This window comes from Larimichthys crocea, chromosome XXI (genome assembly GCF_000972845.2).
Source record: "Larimichthys crocea isolate SSNF chromosome XXI, L_crocea_2.0, whole genome shotgun sequence".
Lineage (NCBI taxonomy): Eukaryota > Metazoa > Chordata > Actinopteri > Sciaenidae > Larimichthys > Larimichthys crocea.
Genome location: NC_040031.1, coordinates 4,347,621 through 4,364,486, shown reverse-complemented (window position 1 = coordinate 4,364,486; position 16,866 = coordinate 4,347,621). Strand labels below are relative to the sequence as shown.

General features: G+C 38.6%; 1 protein-coding gene across 5 annotated transcripts; it reads right to left on the bottom strand.

Moving 5' to 3' along the window:
* Positions 1-18: 18 nt before the first annotated feature.
* On the bottom strand, positions 19-15,484 carry cracr2aa (calcium release activated channel regulator 2Aa). Of its 5 annotated transcripts, none has more exons than XM_027273089.1 (20): positions 15,343-15,484; positions 14,000-14,054; positions 13,750-13,830; positions 12,235-12,632; positions 10,651-10,762; positions 10,360-10,549; positions 9,221-9,367; positions 8,815-8,905; positions 8,593-8,688; positions 7,485-7,672; positions 6,958-7,029; positions 6,382-6,427; positions 6,197-6,270; positions 5,712-6,054; positions 5,368-5,500; positions 4,502-4,583; positions 4,093-4,207; positions 3,729-3,830; positions 2,876-2,952; positions 19-2,334 (listed from the first exon to the last, which is right to left on the bottom strand). In XM_027273089.1, exons 4-20 carry the CDS (start codon positions 12,442-12,444, stop codon positions 2,247-2,249), a joined length of 2,166 nt encoding a protein of 721 aa, XP_027128890.1. In that variant the 5' UTR covers positions 12,445-12,632; positions 13,750-13,830; positions 14,000-14,054; positions 15,343-15,484; the 3' UTR covers positions 19-2,246. The 5 variants fall into 5 exon arrangements, with proteins under 5 accessions (XP_027128890.1, XP_027128889.1, XP_027128892.1 ...); XM_027273088.1 differs by having other exon boundaries at positions 14,000-14,051; XM_027273091.1 differs by lacking the exon at positions 13,750-13,830.
* Between the last annotated feature and the right edge of the window lie 1,382 nt (positions 15,485-16,866).

The window sequence follows — 16,866 nt, the reverse complement described above, 5'->3', positions numbered from 1 at the left end:
ATTTAGAATCATGTTTTGTTTTTTTTGTAGCATGCATACAAGTACTATCACATGGTGTGATACTAGAGTTTACAGACTGTATCTCAGACTAAAAGAACCTGCACTGCGCACAGTTACACAGTTATTCAAGCTGATGAAAATAATCCACCTCACCTGTGCTCTTACTAAGGTCATTGCCAAGGTGCCAACTGAAGAGCTTTCTTCAGTCAAGATGTGGTTCTGGGAAAAGATTATTATATAAAGACCTCACATTAGTTTTCCTAGTATTAGTCTCAAAGAAGAAGAAGAAAAAAACATTTGGTGATACATTATCCTTCCCAGACTGTAATTGCGTCTCCTCTGATATCGTGATTCAGCAAAGAACCAGCCTCAATTCCCTCGTATGATATATTGTGTAGAGACCCTATTGAATCTTCGTAGTGCTGTAACCAAAATGTACAGTATGAGCACTTTGGAGAAATGGAGGAAAACTAGATCATTTAAAAAGCATGCAAGTGCAGCCTAAATGCACACAGTGTCCTGATCCTGTGTATTTTACAGAGCGCTGACTGGTACTAATAAGCAATACAATGTTATGAGTCAATAATGCTTACAATCAGTTAAACATAATAAGTCATCTTATTCATTTACAATAACACACATATTATTACAGAAAATGCACTCGGATGAATATTTGGCTGCTCAAATGAAACACAAACCTAGTTTGCCATATAGTTTATAAGTCATTTACAAATTCTAAAAAATTGGCATGTTAGTTACACATGTATTACTCTCTTATGAAAAAAAAAATATATATATATATTGGATTTGTTGTTTCACAGATTGTCATGTCAACTTCAAAACTGAATAAACAGCAATGTCCAAACTCATCCACTGGGTGATGCTGTATAACTTATTTTAATGCTATTGTACCAGGAGGAAATGATCTTACAAATGGTATTAACATGAACAACTCTTTATTCTGTTTGTTTTATACTATTATACATATTCATATACACATTAAAGTGATGTGCAAGACACTTAAAGTAGTGAAGCACTATTTACTATAGTGCAAAACAGTAAAATTTGGATTTTTACCAAAACTGTAATCTACAGAAGTGAAAACTTCTCATAAATTAGTTGGCACAGAGACAGTTTCAGGAGATATGAAATAAATATTTGCTGCTCTAAACTTCATTTGGTTCATTGAGAAAAAACTAATGGTCTGTATTATTTTCCATCTTTTAAAATTACAGAAAAACCTCCCAACAAAATGCACAGGTCGCCTAACAACCTTCAGTACTGTAACAACAAAACACAGAATTCCCATTCATAATGTACAGAAGACAAAAATAACAAACACCTGTAAAATGAGATACAATTAAATATGACAGCCCTGCAACAAATGCTACATTTTGGCTAATAATGCTCAGTTTTTGTTTATTAGGTGGACAAAACACAGCATTACTACTGTAATGTCTCCTGCAATGCTACATAACACCACAATAAATCTTGTAGTTAAAAGGACCAGTGTAAATGCATTTAGTGGTGTAATTTCAGATTACAACCCCCTCACCTCGGCCTATCCTTCCTACCGTGGCCATGAAATACACAAAAACATGGTGGATTCTGTGAAAGAGGACCCGTGGCGTGTGTACATAAAACTACATAAACCTGATAATCTAGATTTTTTAAATAATCACACTCTGGACCTTTAAATCAACACCCCTCTGACAGAGTCTCTACAAAAACTGAACACCAAAAGCGTCACTAAGGTAGTGTTTACTGCAAGGTTGTTTGATAATGAATTTAATTTTACAGTTGTTCATCTTATTGTGTCAATGTACTGTATACATGTATGTATACAAAAGATGAAGAAGCAAAACAGCTAAAAACATAAATCACACATAACACTGAGTTAATATATCATACATTAATAATATATTATTACATTAAAAACCCACAAGGGAGTTTGGAAACTAAATAAATATTTGACAGCTAGTTAGACGTTTAAATATGAAAAATGTTTTAGTTTAGCTCAGGGACTCAGTTTGACTTAAATTTGTTCAGTTGTAAAAGTTGAAAACAATAGTACAATAACAACATATAGCATTTCCATTTACCCAGAGTGCTACAAAGTGGAAGGAAGACTGTGTAAGAAACAGAAAACATAATAATGTGTCCTCTGTGGCACATGTGGTCACATTATCACATTGTGTATGTTAGTAAAGGGTAGTGCTACGGTGTATGTGTGGCGTGTTTAGCTGTTAGCAGCAGGATCTCTTCTTATCTGAGGGGCTGCCGACCAGCTGGACCGTCTTCTCCTTCTCTCTGTCCTCTTGCTCTTTCAGAATTCTGAGGGATATAAAGAAAAAAATAACAAACCAGTTCTGGCAGCTTGCATGTGCTTTGCTGCTGTATCTGTATGAATCATGTGGGGTCTTTATTCACACTGGGGGATTCGTTTAAACTCCATTACTTGTCATGTTGTCATATTGTCACAGGATGGAGCATCCCCAAGAGTAGAACCATAAACTCAAGTCAAACTGTAATGATACCTATGTGTAATAATACAGCACACAGATATGTCAGTGATATAGATGAAATAAGGCACCGGTGCAGACACAGAGGAGACAAAATATGGTTTACACAATGACATTTGTACTGTGCATTGTTTTCACTTAAGCTTCCTGTTGGAACCAGCTGATAAGTCCTTTGTGCCTCTAACACAGAACAAATGCAACATTTGTCTCTCTCTGGTTTCAGTACAGAAATAATCCCACTTTGAAAGCTGTTCAAGCAGACAATCACGCCATATTTAGTCACAGGACCATTGTTGTTTCTTTGTTTTTCCTGTTGCATAAACTCACACAAAAAAGCCATTCCTTTTGCTCACCTCGCTAAATGAACCATGGACTCCGCCACATTGTGTCCGGAGCATGCACTGCATTCGTAGAAAGTCATTTGGCACTCCTGAAAAAGAGGCAAATGATGATTGCGGTGTCTGACTGAAACAAGCTGTGTATGAACTCAGGGTGTCACAATATGCAGATATTGATTAATAATCTTGATGTTTAAATTTTAAATATTGCCATAATGTTGATAATACACATAAGATAATATCACATAAGTAATCCAGTGCCTCTTAAATCATCATTGTTACTTTCCGTTCCCATGTCAACATAGCAGATGGTGGAAATGCACTGGGTGCATGTGTTACAGTTACTTAAAAAAAGAGATATAAAACATACAATAATAGTAACTTGATAGCTTCATTTTTATTATTATCATTAATAAAATGTCCCCTCTCTCTATGTATAGCTATAGTATAGTTATTGTGAATTCTTTTGGCCATAATAATCGTACAGTGAAAATCACAGAGCTCTCCTGAATATATTTTAACCTTTTGAACAATGATCACTGGAAACTTATTTTAAAAAAGTCAATTATGTCCCATTAGCTGCAAAAGCACACCAAAAAAAACACTTCTTATGTAACAATATTAGCTCACATGGTCACCATAGAAACTGCAGTACACACCAGAGATTAGAGAAATAAAAAAAAAAAACAAGAAAAGAAAAATGATAAAAACAATCAAAGTTTTCTCTATTCTATAATCATGTTTCTTCTATTTAGTAAAACAAATCAGATAAAAGCACCACTATGTTGCTGTAGCCTGACTGGTGAGAAACACTGACACTGATTGGTCTGCTCAGAACCTTGAGCTTGGTGGACAAAACAGAACAAACCTTAGCTAGTCTTTCGCCCACTCTTTTTTGAACTTGTCTCTCCATCTCCTTGTCTGTTTTGTTTCCCAAAAGCATGATGGGAATGTCATCGCCTGCACTCTCCTGTAAAAGAAGAAAATCAGAGAATATAGATTGGAAAAATTCATTGAGGCTAAAGGCCACCTGCCTCCTGGCTCCCCAGTGGAATACCAGCCAGCAGTACATTGAATCATATAGGCAAATTCAGCAACTGACATATATTTGTCTTTCATTTTCTGCATTTTAATACTGTGAAAATGATTCAACATTTACCCTTTCTGTTCCTCCGAAAGTTGCAGAGAAAAGCATTTGTTTGGTAGTTCTGAGAAATGTATGCGACTGTTACCTTTACACTTGTCAGCCATTGTCTGACAGCTGTGAAGCTCGGCTCTGTTGTGATGTCATACATCACAACCACGCCGTCGGCCTTGCGAAAGAATTGTTTGGTGATGCTTCGGTACCTGCAGGAGGAGAAGGAGGAAGTAGACAAATAAAACAAGTGTTGTGTCTTCGCTGGCACTTCCCTGAAAAGTCCCTGTTGGCATGCCAAACAGGAATAATGCTTTAATATGATAATGTGTTTAGGTGCAGGTCAAGACACTTATTTAAACCCTAAATCTGTTACTGAATGAAGACAGAACATTTTAACTTTTTACAAAAAATAAGACAAATTTAATTTGTGCCACAGCTGACAGATGTACAGTGGTATTACGGTACATTAAAGAAAAATGATAATCCACCACATGATCCCTCACCTCTCTTGTCCTGCTGTATCCCACATCTGCAGTGCCACCTGGCTGCTGTCCACAGTTATTGTCTTAACGCTGTAATCTATACCTGCACATACAGACAAGAGTATATTAGTCAGCATAATATGTTATGTTGTGTTATTATTTACTGTTCCAACAACCCAGAACAAATTACTTTAAAAGACTACAATTTTAAAGCACATATTTGAAAAGAGATACTAAAGCCCAGAGCTTTTACTGATGAATAAATACTGCTGTACTACTTCCTTGGTGTCAGTGGCCTTGCAGCACTCTTTTTTTATATTGCTTTTATCGCACATCAAAATAAAACCCTCCAACAGTTGTTTGCTATAAAGGATGAAGTTATGGATTTATATTCTACACATGAAAAATCTGCTCAGAACAACATGTTTCACTATGACGAAGTGGACAAGATTAAAGCGTGATGGTTTTATGTTTGAATGAATTTCTCACTTCGACCTTGAGAGAGTGTGTGTCGGCTTTTTTTTTATTAGATTCTAGACAGGCAACAATATATTTGAAGTCATTGGGTTAGGTCTTCCCTGTGACCCTGAACAAGACAGTACATCATACTATATAGACAGCAATTATTCTTATGAAACATACAATTTTATTATGAGCAAGGCAATGCCAATGTACACTGCAATAAAGAGACCCCAGCATACAATAAACATAGTACAGTCTAATCAGAATCTTTAGAACTAATGATGAGGCACACCACAAGCCTATGAACAGTCTGTCCTCTCACTGCTGCTTCAAGTGCTTCATTAGCAAACACATACAGAGACAGCCACAGGGTTGGGTGTTTCCTTGTCTTTGTTAACAGGAACTGACAAGTGTGTATTACATACCCACAGTGGCAGAGGTGCCAGGGTGGAAGCAGTCATCACAAAATCGTCGAAGGAGGGAGGTCTTTCCCACACTAGAGTTCCCCACTAGGACGATCTTGAAGAGGCGGTCTGGTGGTGAGACACCGCCTTCCTCCTGCAGGAACAGGAATTATGGTAGCATGGATTGAAGTAAGGTTATGAGATCTCTCTTTATACGATGAGTTAAGTGGTTGACACATTGTGTAAAGGAGGCTACGGCGTAATGACGTCACTGAGAAAATTAACACTGCAATCGCATTCCCGTAATTTCGAGTACAAAAGACTGCTACATGCATTATATATTACTCGGTGCTTCACATGCTTACATTTATGCTGGTCTCCTTGCCAACAGGCTGACCCCTCGGAGATGTCGGGGTTTTCCTTTTATCCACAGTTCCCTTCGAGTTTTGCTGCTGGGCAGAGGACGCACATGGGTAAATATCGCTCATTACCAAGTCTATATCGTCTTCATTATCTGAGGCTTCCTCTCCTTCTCTACACTCCTTGAGTGGGGTTTGGGTCTGACAGTCAGTCTGTAACAAGTGTGGGAGGTGGTCTTCCTCAATGGAGATGATCCTCTGGAGGTGCCCTCTTGTCTGCGTTGTGCAAGAGGGCTGAGACGCTCTGTCCTGGAACACAGAGCTGGAAGTCATCTCCTCCTCATCCTCACTGCAGACAGAAAGTAATATCAGAGTCAACAGTACAGTACTGATGGAAACAACGAAGATAACATGTTCTGTACAAGATGTGGCTTGTGTTTCAGCTGTGTCAAATACATTTGTATTTAATGTATCCATTGGTGATGATTTACCTTTTAAAGGTTTTTGTGTGTTTCACAACACTGATTAAAGGCCTCTGCTTCAAAGCTGCTGTTTTCTTTGGTGCCTGCGGAAATAAAACATGGAGATGTTATTCATGTTGCAGCATGAGATCCAGGATTCAATCTAAGATTTGGGTGAATTTCACTAATACAGTGAAATAATTTAGGACACATACCTGATAGCACACGTCCTTTTCATCCCGTAAATGTTTGTTCATTTCCCTGGATACAACAAAGAAATGAAAATACCAAAAACAGTGTGAGAACCTAGAAGTCTTTTCATGATAATAAACTTTTTCAGTTCTTTTGAATGCCCAGCCTTGTTTGATATGCAAAAGCATAGCAATATCCTGACTGCTAGCTCTAGATGGTTCTGAAACATCATAAACCCCCAGGTACATAGGAAAAAGTAATCATGACATGTCAGTTGAGTTAAGATGAAAGCGAAACAAAAAAAACATTTAAAAGTCTTGTACTGCGATCCCTCCACTATGAAAAGGTTATTGCGTGATGAGTTATTTGTGACAAAAGTACACTACAGAGAGCAGCTGTGGTAAATCTGGTGGTATATCTCTCTCAAGTGAAGCAGCAACTGGCATGAAATAGAAAAAGAGTGCTGCCTTTTTCCCTTCCAACCCTAAGCCCTTTTTTGAGTGAGCTTTGCTCAATGACTCAATCACAAAATATATATCCATGTTGTGGTTATTCTTTCTAAAGTAGGAGCCAGTACAGCTGTACCTCGAAATCCGTACCTCAAAAGGTCCAGTTGTTTGAGGAGGCTTGCTCGCTCTCGATGCAGACCTTCAGTCAGTCTGTATATTTCCCTGTGTTCATCAATAATGCAATAATTCTTTATTACAAATACTCAATGACAGATAACAAACACAGTGGTGGTGTGCTTAAACATACAAACTATGATTCAGAGCAAAGAAAGACAAGGTGAGGAGTGAACTGATGTGTCACAGACACATTGTCATTACTATACACAAGTCTGTCAGCATTACCATGGAAATTATCTTAATAGTTTTACAGCTTGGCAGAGACATCCAAATTTGTTAAAGTCCATTTGCACAATTATTACAGGCTAATAAAATTTTCATCTCTTGCTCATTGACAGTATGAATTGTGTATAGAATATATAATGCAGTCTCTATTTGTTTGCAGTGAAAACACGTGATTGCATCCTGACCAAAGGATAAGAAATAAAAAGCTGAGAGGCCAAAACATCAGGGCTGGAGTTATAAAGAAGCTTGAGTAAGTAAGAACAGCTACAACTCACATCTCCTTCTCCTCGTGAAGACGTGTGGACTGCTCCTGGAGCACACTCAGCTGCTCCTGTGCCAAAATCAGCTCTTGGCTGGTGTGCTCCAGCTCCCGTGCTAACTCATCATTCGTCTGCTTGAGCTTCACATTCTCCACCTTGGTCACGTGTTGTTCACTGTGAAGCTCATCGCACTGATTCTCCAACTGGAGGAAAAAAAAATTGACATTTTGTTTATTTGGATGAAATGTGTGCCAACCTTTCATTAAATATTACTGGATTATGTCTATTATTTAATAATACCAGTATTATGGAAGCCCTTCTCTGATCATACTCAAAGAAATCTGTAACACTTGAAATAAATGTATTCATTTTAGTCCCTATGGGTAAGAAGATAAAAATATCTGTGACTGGTACATTTAAATGATATTCCAAATATTATGCTCCTAGCTTCAAAAAGTGTGACTGTTAAACGAAGAGTGACCTGTTTAACATATAGTCATACAATGAACATGAGGGAAACAACGCCTTCAAACAATTACATACTCAATTACATATTTAGCATAAACGTACTGAATCCTTTCAAAACCACTCTACGGACTGTAATCTTCACAAAACAGAAGCTTAGTAAACAGCTGACATTTTAATAAAAGGTGCTAAAGAGGTGTGAAGAGAAGAAAAGTCCCTGTTGGGTTGCCGGTCGTGACCAGAATTAATTTGATTTCACTAATTAGCCTTAAAAGCCCAAGTGCAAGTCTGTAAATAGAGGTGTGAAAGAACCTATTAACATCTAACAGCATCATTTAACACAAGCTGTTGCTGCTGGGAAAGAAGCTCACTAGAGAAGCATCGATTAGATTGTATTTGATAAAACTGACAAATCAACAAGAAGTTTATTGCTGATATGCAAATCTGCTGTTTCATGATAGTTGGACTGTGGTAATGAGAATGTTTGGGCACTCATACCTTTATGTTTTTATATCTGTTATCTTGTTGAATGTGTCTCATGTGTTGCTGCTCTGAGAGCTGAAATTCCTTGTGGGATAACTAAAGTGAGAAAGTGTGTGTAAATGTGTGTGTACTGCAGTGCACTCTGGGGCAAATCCTTTTACGACCTCGCACTTACCCTTCTCTGTTTCTGAAAGAGCTGCTCCAGCTCCTTTTCCTTACTGGACAGCTGCAGCTCCAAGTCTTGACTGCGAGAAAGAAATCGCTCATAGTCCTTCAGTGCAGGGATAAAAGAGGGAGGCACGAAGACGAAAGTGGTGAGGAAGAAGAAAATGTACGGTATTTGATAGAATCAGCAACAAAGAGAAAAATTAGTTTGAAGCCACTAATAGCTTTGTACCTGCAGCACAATCCTGTCTTTTTCACTTTTTATTTGCTGCTCCATTTCCTCATAAAGACGTTGGATCTCATTGTCATGTGTAGCTGCCTTCCTGTATAGAGAACATTCATATTTGATGCTATGTACTTTACAACATGTGTAAAACAACTGCCTAGATCAGCAGATTTTAACTCAAAGTATATTTTGGAATGACCCAGTTGATGCCCAAAAAAAAAACAAATCTAAGAATGTCATTATTCATGAGCACAAAGCCCAATGATGACTACATGAACACTTCTTCAAAGGAGGAGCAAACACTAATTAGGGAGCCTCTTCACAGCTCAGCCAAATGCTCTTTAAAATGTAATCAACCCTTAACAACCTCAGAACCTTCTACTTTGTCTGATAATCGAATATACCTCCCGACCTTTTGAGAACGCTCTCCATCTCCTTCTTCTCCATGTTGGCCTCTATGATCTGGGAAGTCACTCTGGCCAGGAAGTCCTCAAAATTGGATAAAAGGTGCGGTTCATCCCTACGCAGCTGGGCCCACAAACTGCGCACCTCAGCAGGACTGATGGAACAGAACGAAGAAGCGGGTGTAACCAAGTGCAGCATTAAAATGAATTTCTTTAACGGCTTTTCAAAGTCTTTGTTGTGAAGTTTCACCAGAAATCCACTCTTCTTTTTTTGGAGACAAAAAGAAAATAAATGTGTTGAAATTCTAGCTTAGCAACAACCCGCACATTCACAGGCAGCTCAGGTCCCAGATCATAGTGACTTTTAAAAAGACATGATGTTCTTTGCCTTGAAAATCTTTTTATTCTTATAGCAAAACCAAGAATGTCAAGGCAGCTTAATTAAATCTGTGATGATGGAAAAATAATGATGTAATTATGTTTCCAACAGAAACAGTGAGGTGTCTATAAACTATGATAAGGTAAGGAAAGTCAAACAATTCCCTGGAAGACTTTTCAACAGTTAGAAAATCTTATCTGGTAAACATTGACATCAGTTACTGCTACACAAACTGATCTAAACTCAAACGTAAGCAGGTAGGCGGAGGCCAATAGGGTGTTTAAATCTGGCATCCACCTCCACTCCTGTTTTACTGAGTTGGAGTTGTTTGTTAAAGGTGAGTCTGTGCGTTTTATCAGATTCCATCATTTGATATCTCCCAATCGAACAAAAGAAATGTGTAAACAGACCTCAGCTGGAGTTATTAATGACCAGAGAATATTGTGTGAATTACCAATGCAGAGAAGTTTAACATTAATGATTCAGATATGTTTACAGCGGCCTCAAAACTTAGTGTTGCTACATTTCTATGTTTCACTTACAATCCTTGAACATCTTAGCAGTCGCTCTCTGATACAAAGGGGCCGAGCACAGATTGTTGAGAAAGCAAGCACAGGAACAGCTTTGCTTGAGAGTGGAAACTTTCAACTCTTGTTTAGTTTACACAGCTGATTATGGTCTCAGGCTAAGTCTGGCCTAGACTTAAGGGAGAGTTTGACCAAGCGTGCAAAGATATGAACTAGACCTTACAGCATACACAGTACTCACTCTTCAAAGACACTGTTGGCTCCGAGGCTCTCCATAAGCCTGCAAAAGTGTTCTTCCTCTTCATCCTCATCTCCTCTCGTCAGGTTCTCCTCCCACTGGGTTTCATACAGAACCTCAGACTGGGTTTTACACTGGGTTTTCTCATCCATGCTCTCCTCTACAGAAATCCTCTGGCCGAATAAAAACTCACCTAAAAAACCCAAAAGGTTAAGGGTGCAATCGATACATCAGACTACAACTACTGGTGATACTAGTAGCATTGTTTAAAGTAGAAACAGATTGCAGACGTACTAAAGCCGGAGGAGAACTCGTCGAGGGTGAGGTATTCATTGCCGTCGGAATCAAGGGCATCAAATACGTTCTCCAACTCCTCCGCACTGAGAGGGAGCCCGCCGTTCAGCCTCTATTTAACAAGACGCAAAACACAGCTGCTATTGCCAAGAACAAAGCCTCAAGGACATTAACTATACTGTAGCTATAACAACTGCTAGTTAAGACTTATAACAGTTATTTATTCAGTGGCTATCATGTGCAACACAACAGTTGGTGCTTCTTTCCCAGATATTTTTACCAGCGAGAATTAGCCCTAATAACAGAGGATGTGAGATTCCAAATGACCTCTTCTCATTTTTATTTCACCCAGAAAATGTTAAATGGACATGCATCATGTTCATCATCATTATCAACACAGTGGTTCACAGTTAAACACATTGAGACCTGGGATCTTCCCAGTGCAGCTGTATGCTTCAGTGATTGACCTCTGGGCACCCCTGCTGGTACAAGTGAGAGAAGTAAAATGAGATACTATTTAAGAGAGGAGGAGTGGGGCGTGACAGTGGTAGAATCCAAAATAAACTAAACAAACAATGGCTATGACAGTAACTGCTGGACCATTTACACAGAACGCCAACACAGCCACACCTCTGTAAGCAGCTTGTCTTTATGCGTGTTTACATTGCTGCAAATGTTGACCGAGGCCATCCATACAATCCAGGGGAGAGGGAAACGGGTGGCATCTGTGCAAGATCAGCTGTTCTTGTAAAGTGTGTTATCAGGGGAGAACATATCCCTTACGGCAGCAAACAGTAGAACTGTAAAGTTAGCGCGTTGGTGGTCATGGTGTTAAACGTACTTTTAAGCTGTGAAAATCTAGTGGAAATATTGTGAGTCAAGAGTGCAAATAAATGTAGTATCCCTCATTTAGCTTGTTAGATAATGAACATCCTTGAAAGATGTGTGGAAGGTAGATTACACATATATCTACCAGGAATAAATGCTGCTTTTAAGTACAGATTGTACTCATCCTCAGCATAGATGGTAAATAGGAGTAGAACCGGACCGCTGTACTGCTAATTTCCAATCCATTATCATAAACACTGGATCAAAGCTTCCCGTCTATGTATTTATGGTCCTCAAGAGTGAGAGCTTACAAGTGCTTCATCAAAGGATTAGCCACAGCAGGGATGAATATATGAAGAGCAAGTGAATCTGCACAATAATGCGAGTGGCGGAGTTGCATGACAAAGCTTCCGCATGGCTCTCTGTGTCCCAGTCTCTTTTATGCCGCTTTGAATGGTGAGTGAGGTAATAATTCATGAATGCACAGACCATCCCTGTATTTCATGGATGAATAAGACCTTGTTGGCTCTAAAGATAATTAAAAAATAAACAACACTAATATTTCGTTGATAAAGTTTTCCCACAAGTGATAATGTGTTTCTATTATTTTCTGTGACAGTATTTCCCTAAATGTAATCTATTCTGACACTGAATCATTGAATTTATTTTACTTGAACTACTTTCATGCAACAAAAGTCTTTAACTACTACTTTAAAAACTCAGTCATGGCAGTTACCCTTGTACCACCAACCTCACCTGCATGTCACGTCGGGTGATGAAGCCCTTGTTCTCGATGTCACACATCTGGAAGAACTCATGGGTTTTCTCCAGGATAGTGTTTTGTCCCACGTCCCCATTCTCACTTTTACCCGCCTCTTCTCCGCTTCCTTGCCTTTGCCATTCAGTTCGGGCCACCGTGCTGGTCGCAGCATTGGTGGTGACACAAGGAGCAGTAAAAGCTGCCATGGTATCTGTGAGTCTGTTGATATGAAAAGGCGTTTCCTGCGTCCTTCACATGAGCCAGGTAAAGACAGAGGTGTGGAGGGAAGAGATCCTGGAGAAGTGGAGCTTCGGGCTGCTCTGCATCAGAGGCTCTCACCAATGTCACTGATTGTCATCTCTTAGCAACCACCTCTTTAATAAGTCGATGAAACCTAGGAGAGAGATGGGAGGAGAGTCTTCAGTTTGAATAAGTACAGCCCCTTGCCCAATAAAAAGAGTTACAAATAAATATTCTGAATGTGCGCAGTGCATCAAAAACATGTTCAGTCTACAAAAGGAAAGAAAGACACTTGAAAGAAGATCTTTACTTCTGCTTGATCAGAATATTTAGTCTTACTACTTTACGTTTTTTGTTTTCCCCCAACAAGTGTCTTCTTGTCAGGCCATCATTTTAAATAAGAAAAATTTTTTAATATTTATTTAATTTTAAAACTGACAGTCACTGTCATTATGTAAACCTATATGTTCATAATGTTCTTTCTCTCTCTAATTTAAATATAGCTGAATGTTAATCACGGCCAACAGTACACCTAAAACAACTGCTGCTCCTCTTTTTTTTACTTCAGGGACGGTGGCCCCTTGCTGAGACTAATGTCATCTGACAAGAACACTAAGAACAGAAAAGAAAGTTGTGGTATGATGAGGAGGGTCTTGTCTGCCAGGAAATATTGACTGATATAAGTCACTTAGTGGTGAGTTTTATGCAGACTACAGTTCTATGTGCAATGGTTTGGAAGGCTGCCTTCCAGAGGCTGTTGTGAGCTAGTTCAGTCGATTCATGAACATAGACGTCAATCCGTTTCTGTGTGTGTCTGGCATGTGTGTGTTGACCCACACAAATGTAGTTACGTGGGACTGGTATAAGACAAACAGACAGGAAATAGACATGTATGTAGGTGGGTAGAAGGACAGAGAACACAGGGTCAGAGACAAAATACACACAGAGGCACACATGCAAACGCACAAACATGCCCTTCTAACTCTAGTACTGGTACGACCACATGCTACACAGTTGCATGCTCTTTCTGAAATATTTGCTATTTCTGAATGTCATACTTGGAAGTTTGAGCCTAAACATTGTGCAACATTTTGCAAGCATGACAAACATCACATGGAAAGTCACAAAGCCACAGTGAGCAACAGACAAAGCTGAAACATGAGGAAACAAGAAAAGGAACTAAGGTGAAATGCTGTTCGGAAAGAGTGATGTAGTGTTTTTTTTGTCCTCAGCCACAAGATAATACATCCTGTTGTCTAATCATGACATACCTTATTAGCCAGGAGCCATATAAAGGTTTATGGCTCCTTTGTTATAACTTGGAAAGTGTGTTGAGACAGGTGTCCAGCGACCTACAGTAAGGAAGGGATTAAACAAGAATAATCCCATCTGACACATGATCAAACACGGAAATGTATTGGCCTAAATCGGTTTAAGTTAAAATTTGATTTGTACTGAAACTATTTGTCATTTTCCTCAGAGCTTTTAAATGCTGGAGCTTTCTGCTTTGCATACAGTTACCTTATCTCTTTTAGGGTTTGACGTGTAACAGCTGTTAGAGCTCCAGCACCTGCTACTGGCATAGCAAAAAAGAAAAAAAAGTTCAAGCAAGAGACTTAAATTGTGTTTAAAACATTAAATAAATAATAATAGATCAGTCCATCTGTTTAAATGTACCAGGCTGACGGATTATTATGCTCCTATAGCCCTAAATAGTCACAAATTTCAACAGGGTGGGAGCAAAATAAGACACAGTTTCTCTTTCACATACCGTAGATGCACGGTGCTCACAAGCTACATTTTAAGCAGACACTGATGTCGTGGTCAGGACCTACTGTGAGATTCATTTAGTTTGTGGCTTCTGGCCCAGACCACAACAGGTTTCTGCAAAAGAAGCTTCTCATGTTTCTTTTGCACCAACTTAAAAAAGGTCCCCCTTGGTTATTTCACTTGCAATATTAATCACAAGATTTTCACACAGCCACAATCGACAATGTCAACTTTCTATGACATAATGTGGACCGGCACAGATGCATGAGAGGCACAAGTAAGGCTACGCCTTCTGCAGTTAAATATGAAGCGGGCGTGGGAAAATGACAAAAGTGCTTAGTGAAAACCAGCTGAAGTAACTCGATAGGCTACAGTGCATGAATAATTTCCAGAAAATAAGGTGTGTGCAAAAGCATCCAGTTGAAATGTAAGTTGAGTTTAAGAGACAACAAATGACAGGGCCATTAGGAAAGAAAACGCAGGGGAAACTAGGGAGCTGTTGTGCTCCATCTCTCTTAAAAGTTTTTAACGAAAAAGTCAAGTTTTGTGTTGAAGCTGTTGCACAGATTTTAATAATGGCTCAACCTCTCTCTGTCAAAGTGTTCATGAGCTGCAGTAGCAGATTGTGAAGGAGGAAATATCCAGCACAAAAGCACAACAAATCTTGCAAGGGGATCAAAAGATATTTAGGATTATGTCTAACCCCATTCATCTGACAGGTATTTCAAGTATTTCAAGTAAAGTCACCAAATTAAAAACTCTCGTTTCCTAGGGATGGGCCATCTCCACATGTCACAACAATCATTCACAGTCACCTGCAGAGCAACTGCAACTAACCCAGCAGATCCAGTTACACCTGCCACTGTCACATGTAAAATGTGAAATAATGTCAATATAAGATAGGAGGCAAAACAACAATCAACGAAGTGGTTAGACAAAACACGTGTAACATGATAACGCCTTCACTTCCTTCCCTGCAAACAGTTTAATGTGTTGTGAAACTTCCTGTGACAAATAATAAAACTTCCTTGGCGCTGCGTGCTGCCGCAATAAATCTTTTTTACGTTGTTAAGTGACAAAAGTTCGTTACGTACCGGTGAATGAAAAGTGAAATGCAGGTTGGAGGAATTCATTGATCATCGGTCAGTATCGGATCATCCGCCTCACTGTTTACAAGTGGTCTGTGACTGAGCTCTGACGAGACAAACTCAGAGGGAGGGACTTCAGCAAAGTTATCGTCGGTAACCGTAGCAACAAGGAAGTTCACGCTCCTCCATCCCCCCTTCTTTCTTATACTCGTTTCTTCTCATCAGTGTGAGTGGCAAACTTTTCTTAATATCTTACCAGAAAATTAAGAATATACTTCTACTGCTACTACTAATGATAACAAATGGGTTAAAACTCAAAATGGATGTGCTAGAAATTAAATGTAACATTGTTTCATGCTTTGTGTGTTTGTTGACTAAAGCTAATGTTATGCCTTACCTGGTTTTTATTTTTCTTAGTACCATAAGAGGAAATAACAAGTATAGCATAGTATGATGGTGTTGCTTCAGTATTAGACCACAGAATATTGTGTTCAGTGTAAGAGAAGGATCCACACGGTCCTATACTGCATACTGTTAGGCGTGTAGACATTATGTAGGAATGTATACAAATACAGCAGGGGGAAAAATAATAATAAATATAAGAAGATCTTAAAGTCACTGGTAGAGGAAATGTTTAGATAATTAAGTTTGATAATCTTTATTTTTTAGACATTTCGACATGTCATAGCAGGAAACCCACAGGTGGAGCTAATAACGTTAAAGGTCTCCACTCCAGCCATGTCAGTGAACTTAGCTTGTACACTACCAAACTGACACACATAAATAAAAATACAGCCATTACAAAATGAATTACATATGCCTGTGTTTTTCCTGTTACGACATGTAGAACAAGTAGGTTAAACTTACTGTTTATTAAATGGTTTTCCTGGCTCCTGCTCCGTGTTTGTAGCTAGTCAAAAATGTAACCGATCTTACTGAAATAATTAGAATAAACTTTTTTTATTTTTTTATTTACTACATTATTCATGCTAGATCCTCAACAGAGCAATGCACTAACAAGCACTGGACTTTACTTTATTTACTGTGTGTGTTTCACTCTGGCCAGCAGGGGGAGCTGCAGCCCCTCAATAGACATGTGAATAGGAAGTGATACTATAACAGTTTTTGTTTTAAAAGAACAAATTTATTTAGTAAGTAACTGTTTTTACACTTCAACAAGACGGTGTTTCAAGGTCTGAGGAAATGTTCCATCCAAATTTCTTTTTCATTGTTAGTAATTCACTCAACAACAAAACCTAATCTTTTTCATTGTTAGTAATTCACTCAACAACAAAACCTAATTTATTTGTTACACAATTTATATGAATTGATTGGAAAGATCAAACGAATTTCTATAAATTAGTTTTTAAAAAGTGACAGTGAAGTCTGAACAATAACAAAGCTATTTGGGTAGAATATTTCCAAAGGGTTAGATTCTTGAATCGCTTTCCTTTCATTACTTTTTGACTTATTATTTTGTAATTCAGTTACATCTACCAAAGTCTTGAGATGCACTGCACATTACAGTAT

Coding starts and splice junctions, on each gene's coding strand:
- cracr2aa (XM_027273089.1), bottom strand. CDS start 12,444: ATGGCAGCTTTTACTGCTCCTTGTGTCACCACCAATGCTGCGACCAGC. Junction 8,689..8,814: donor AAGACAGGATTGTGCTGCAG/GTACAAAGCTAT, acceptor CCTGCACTGAAG/GACTATGAGCGATTTCTTTC. Junction 2,953..3,728: donor TGGGCGAAAGACTAGCTAAG/GTTTGTTCTGTT, acceptor CCTCTTTTTCAG/GAGTGCCAAATGACTTTCTA.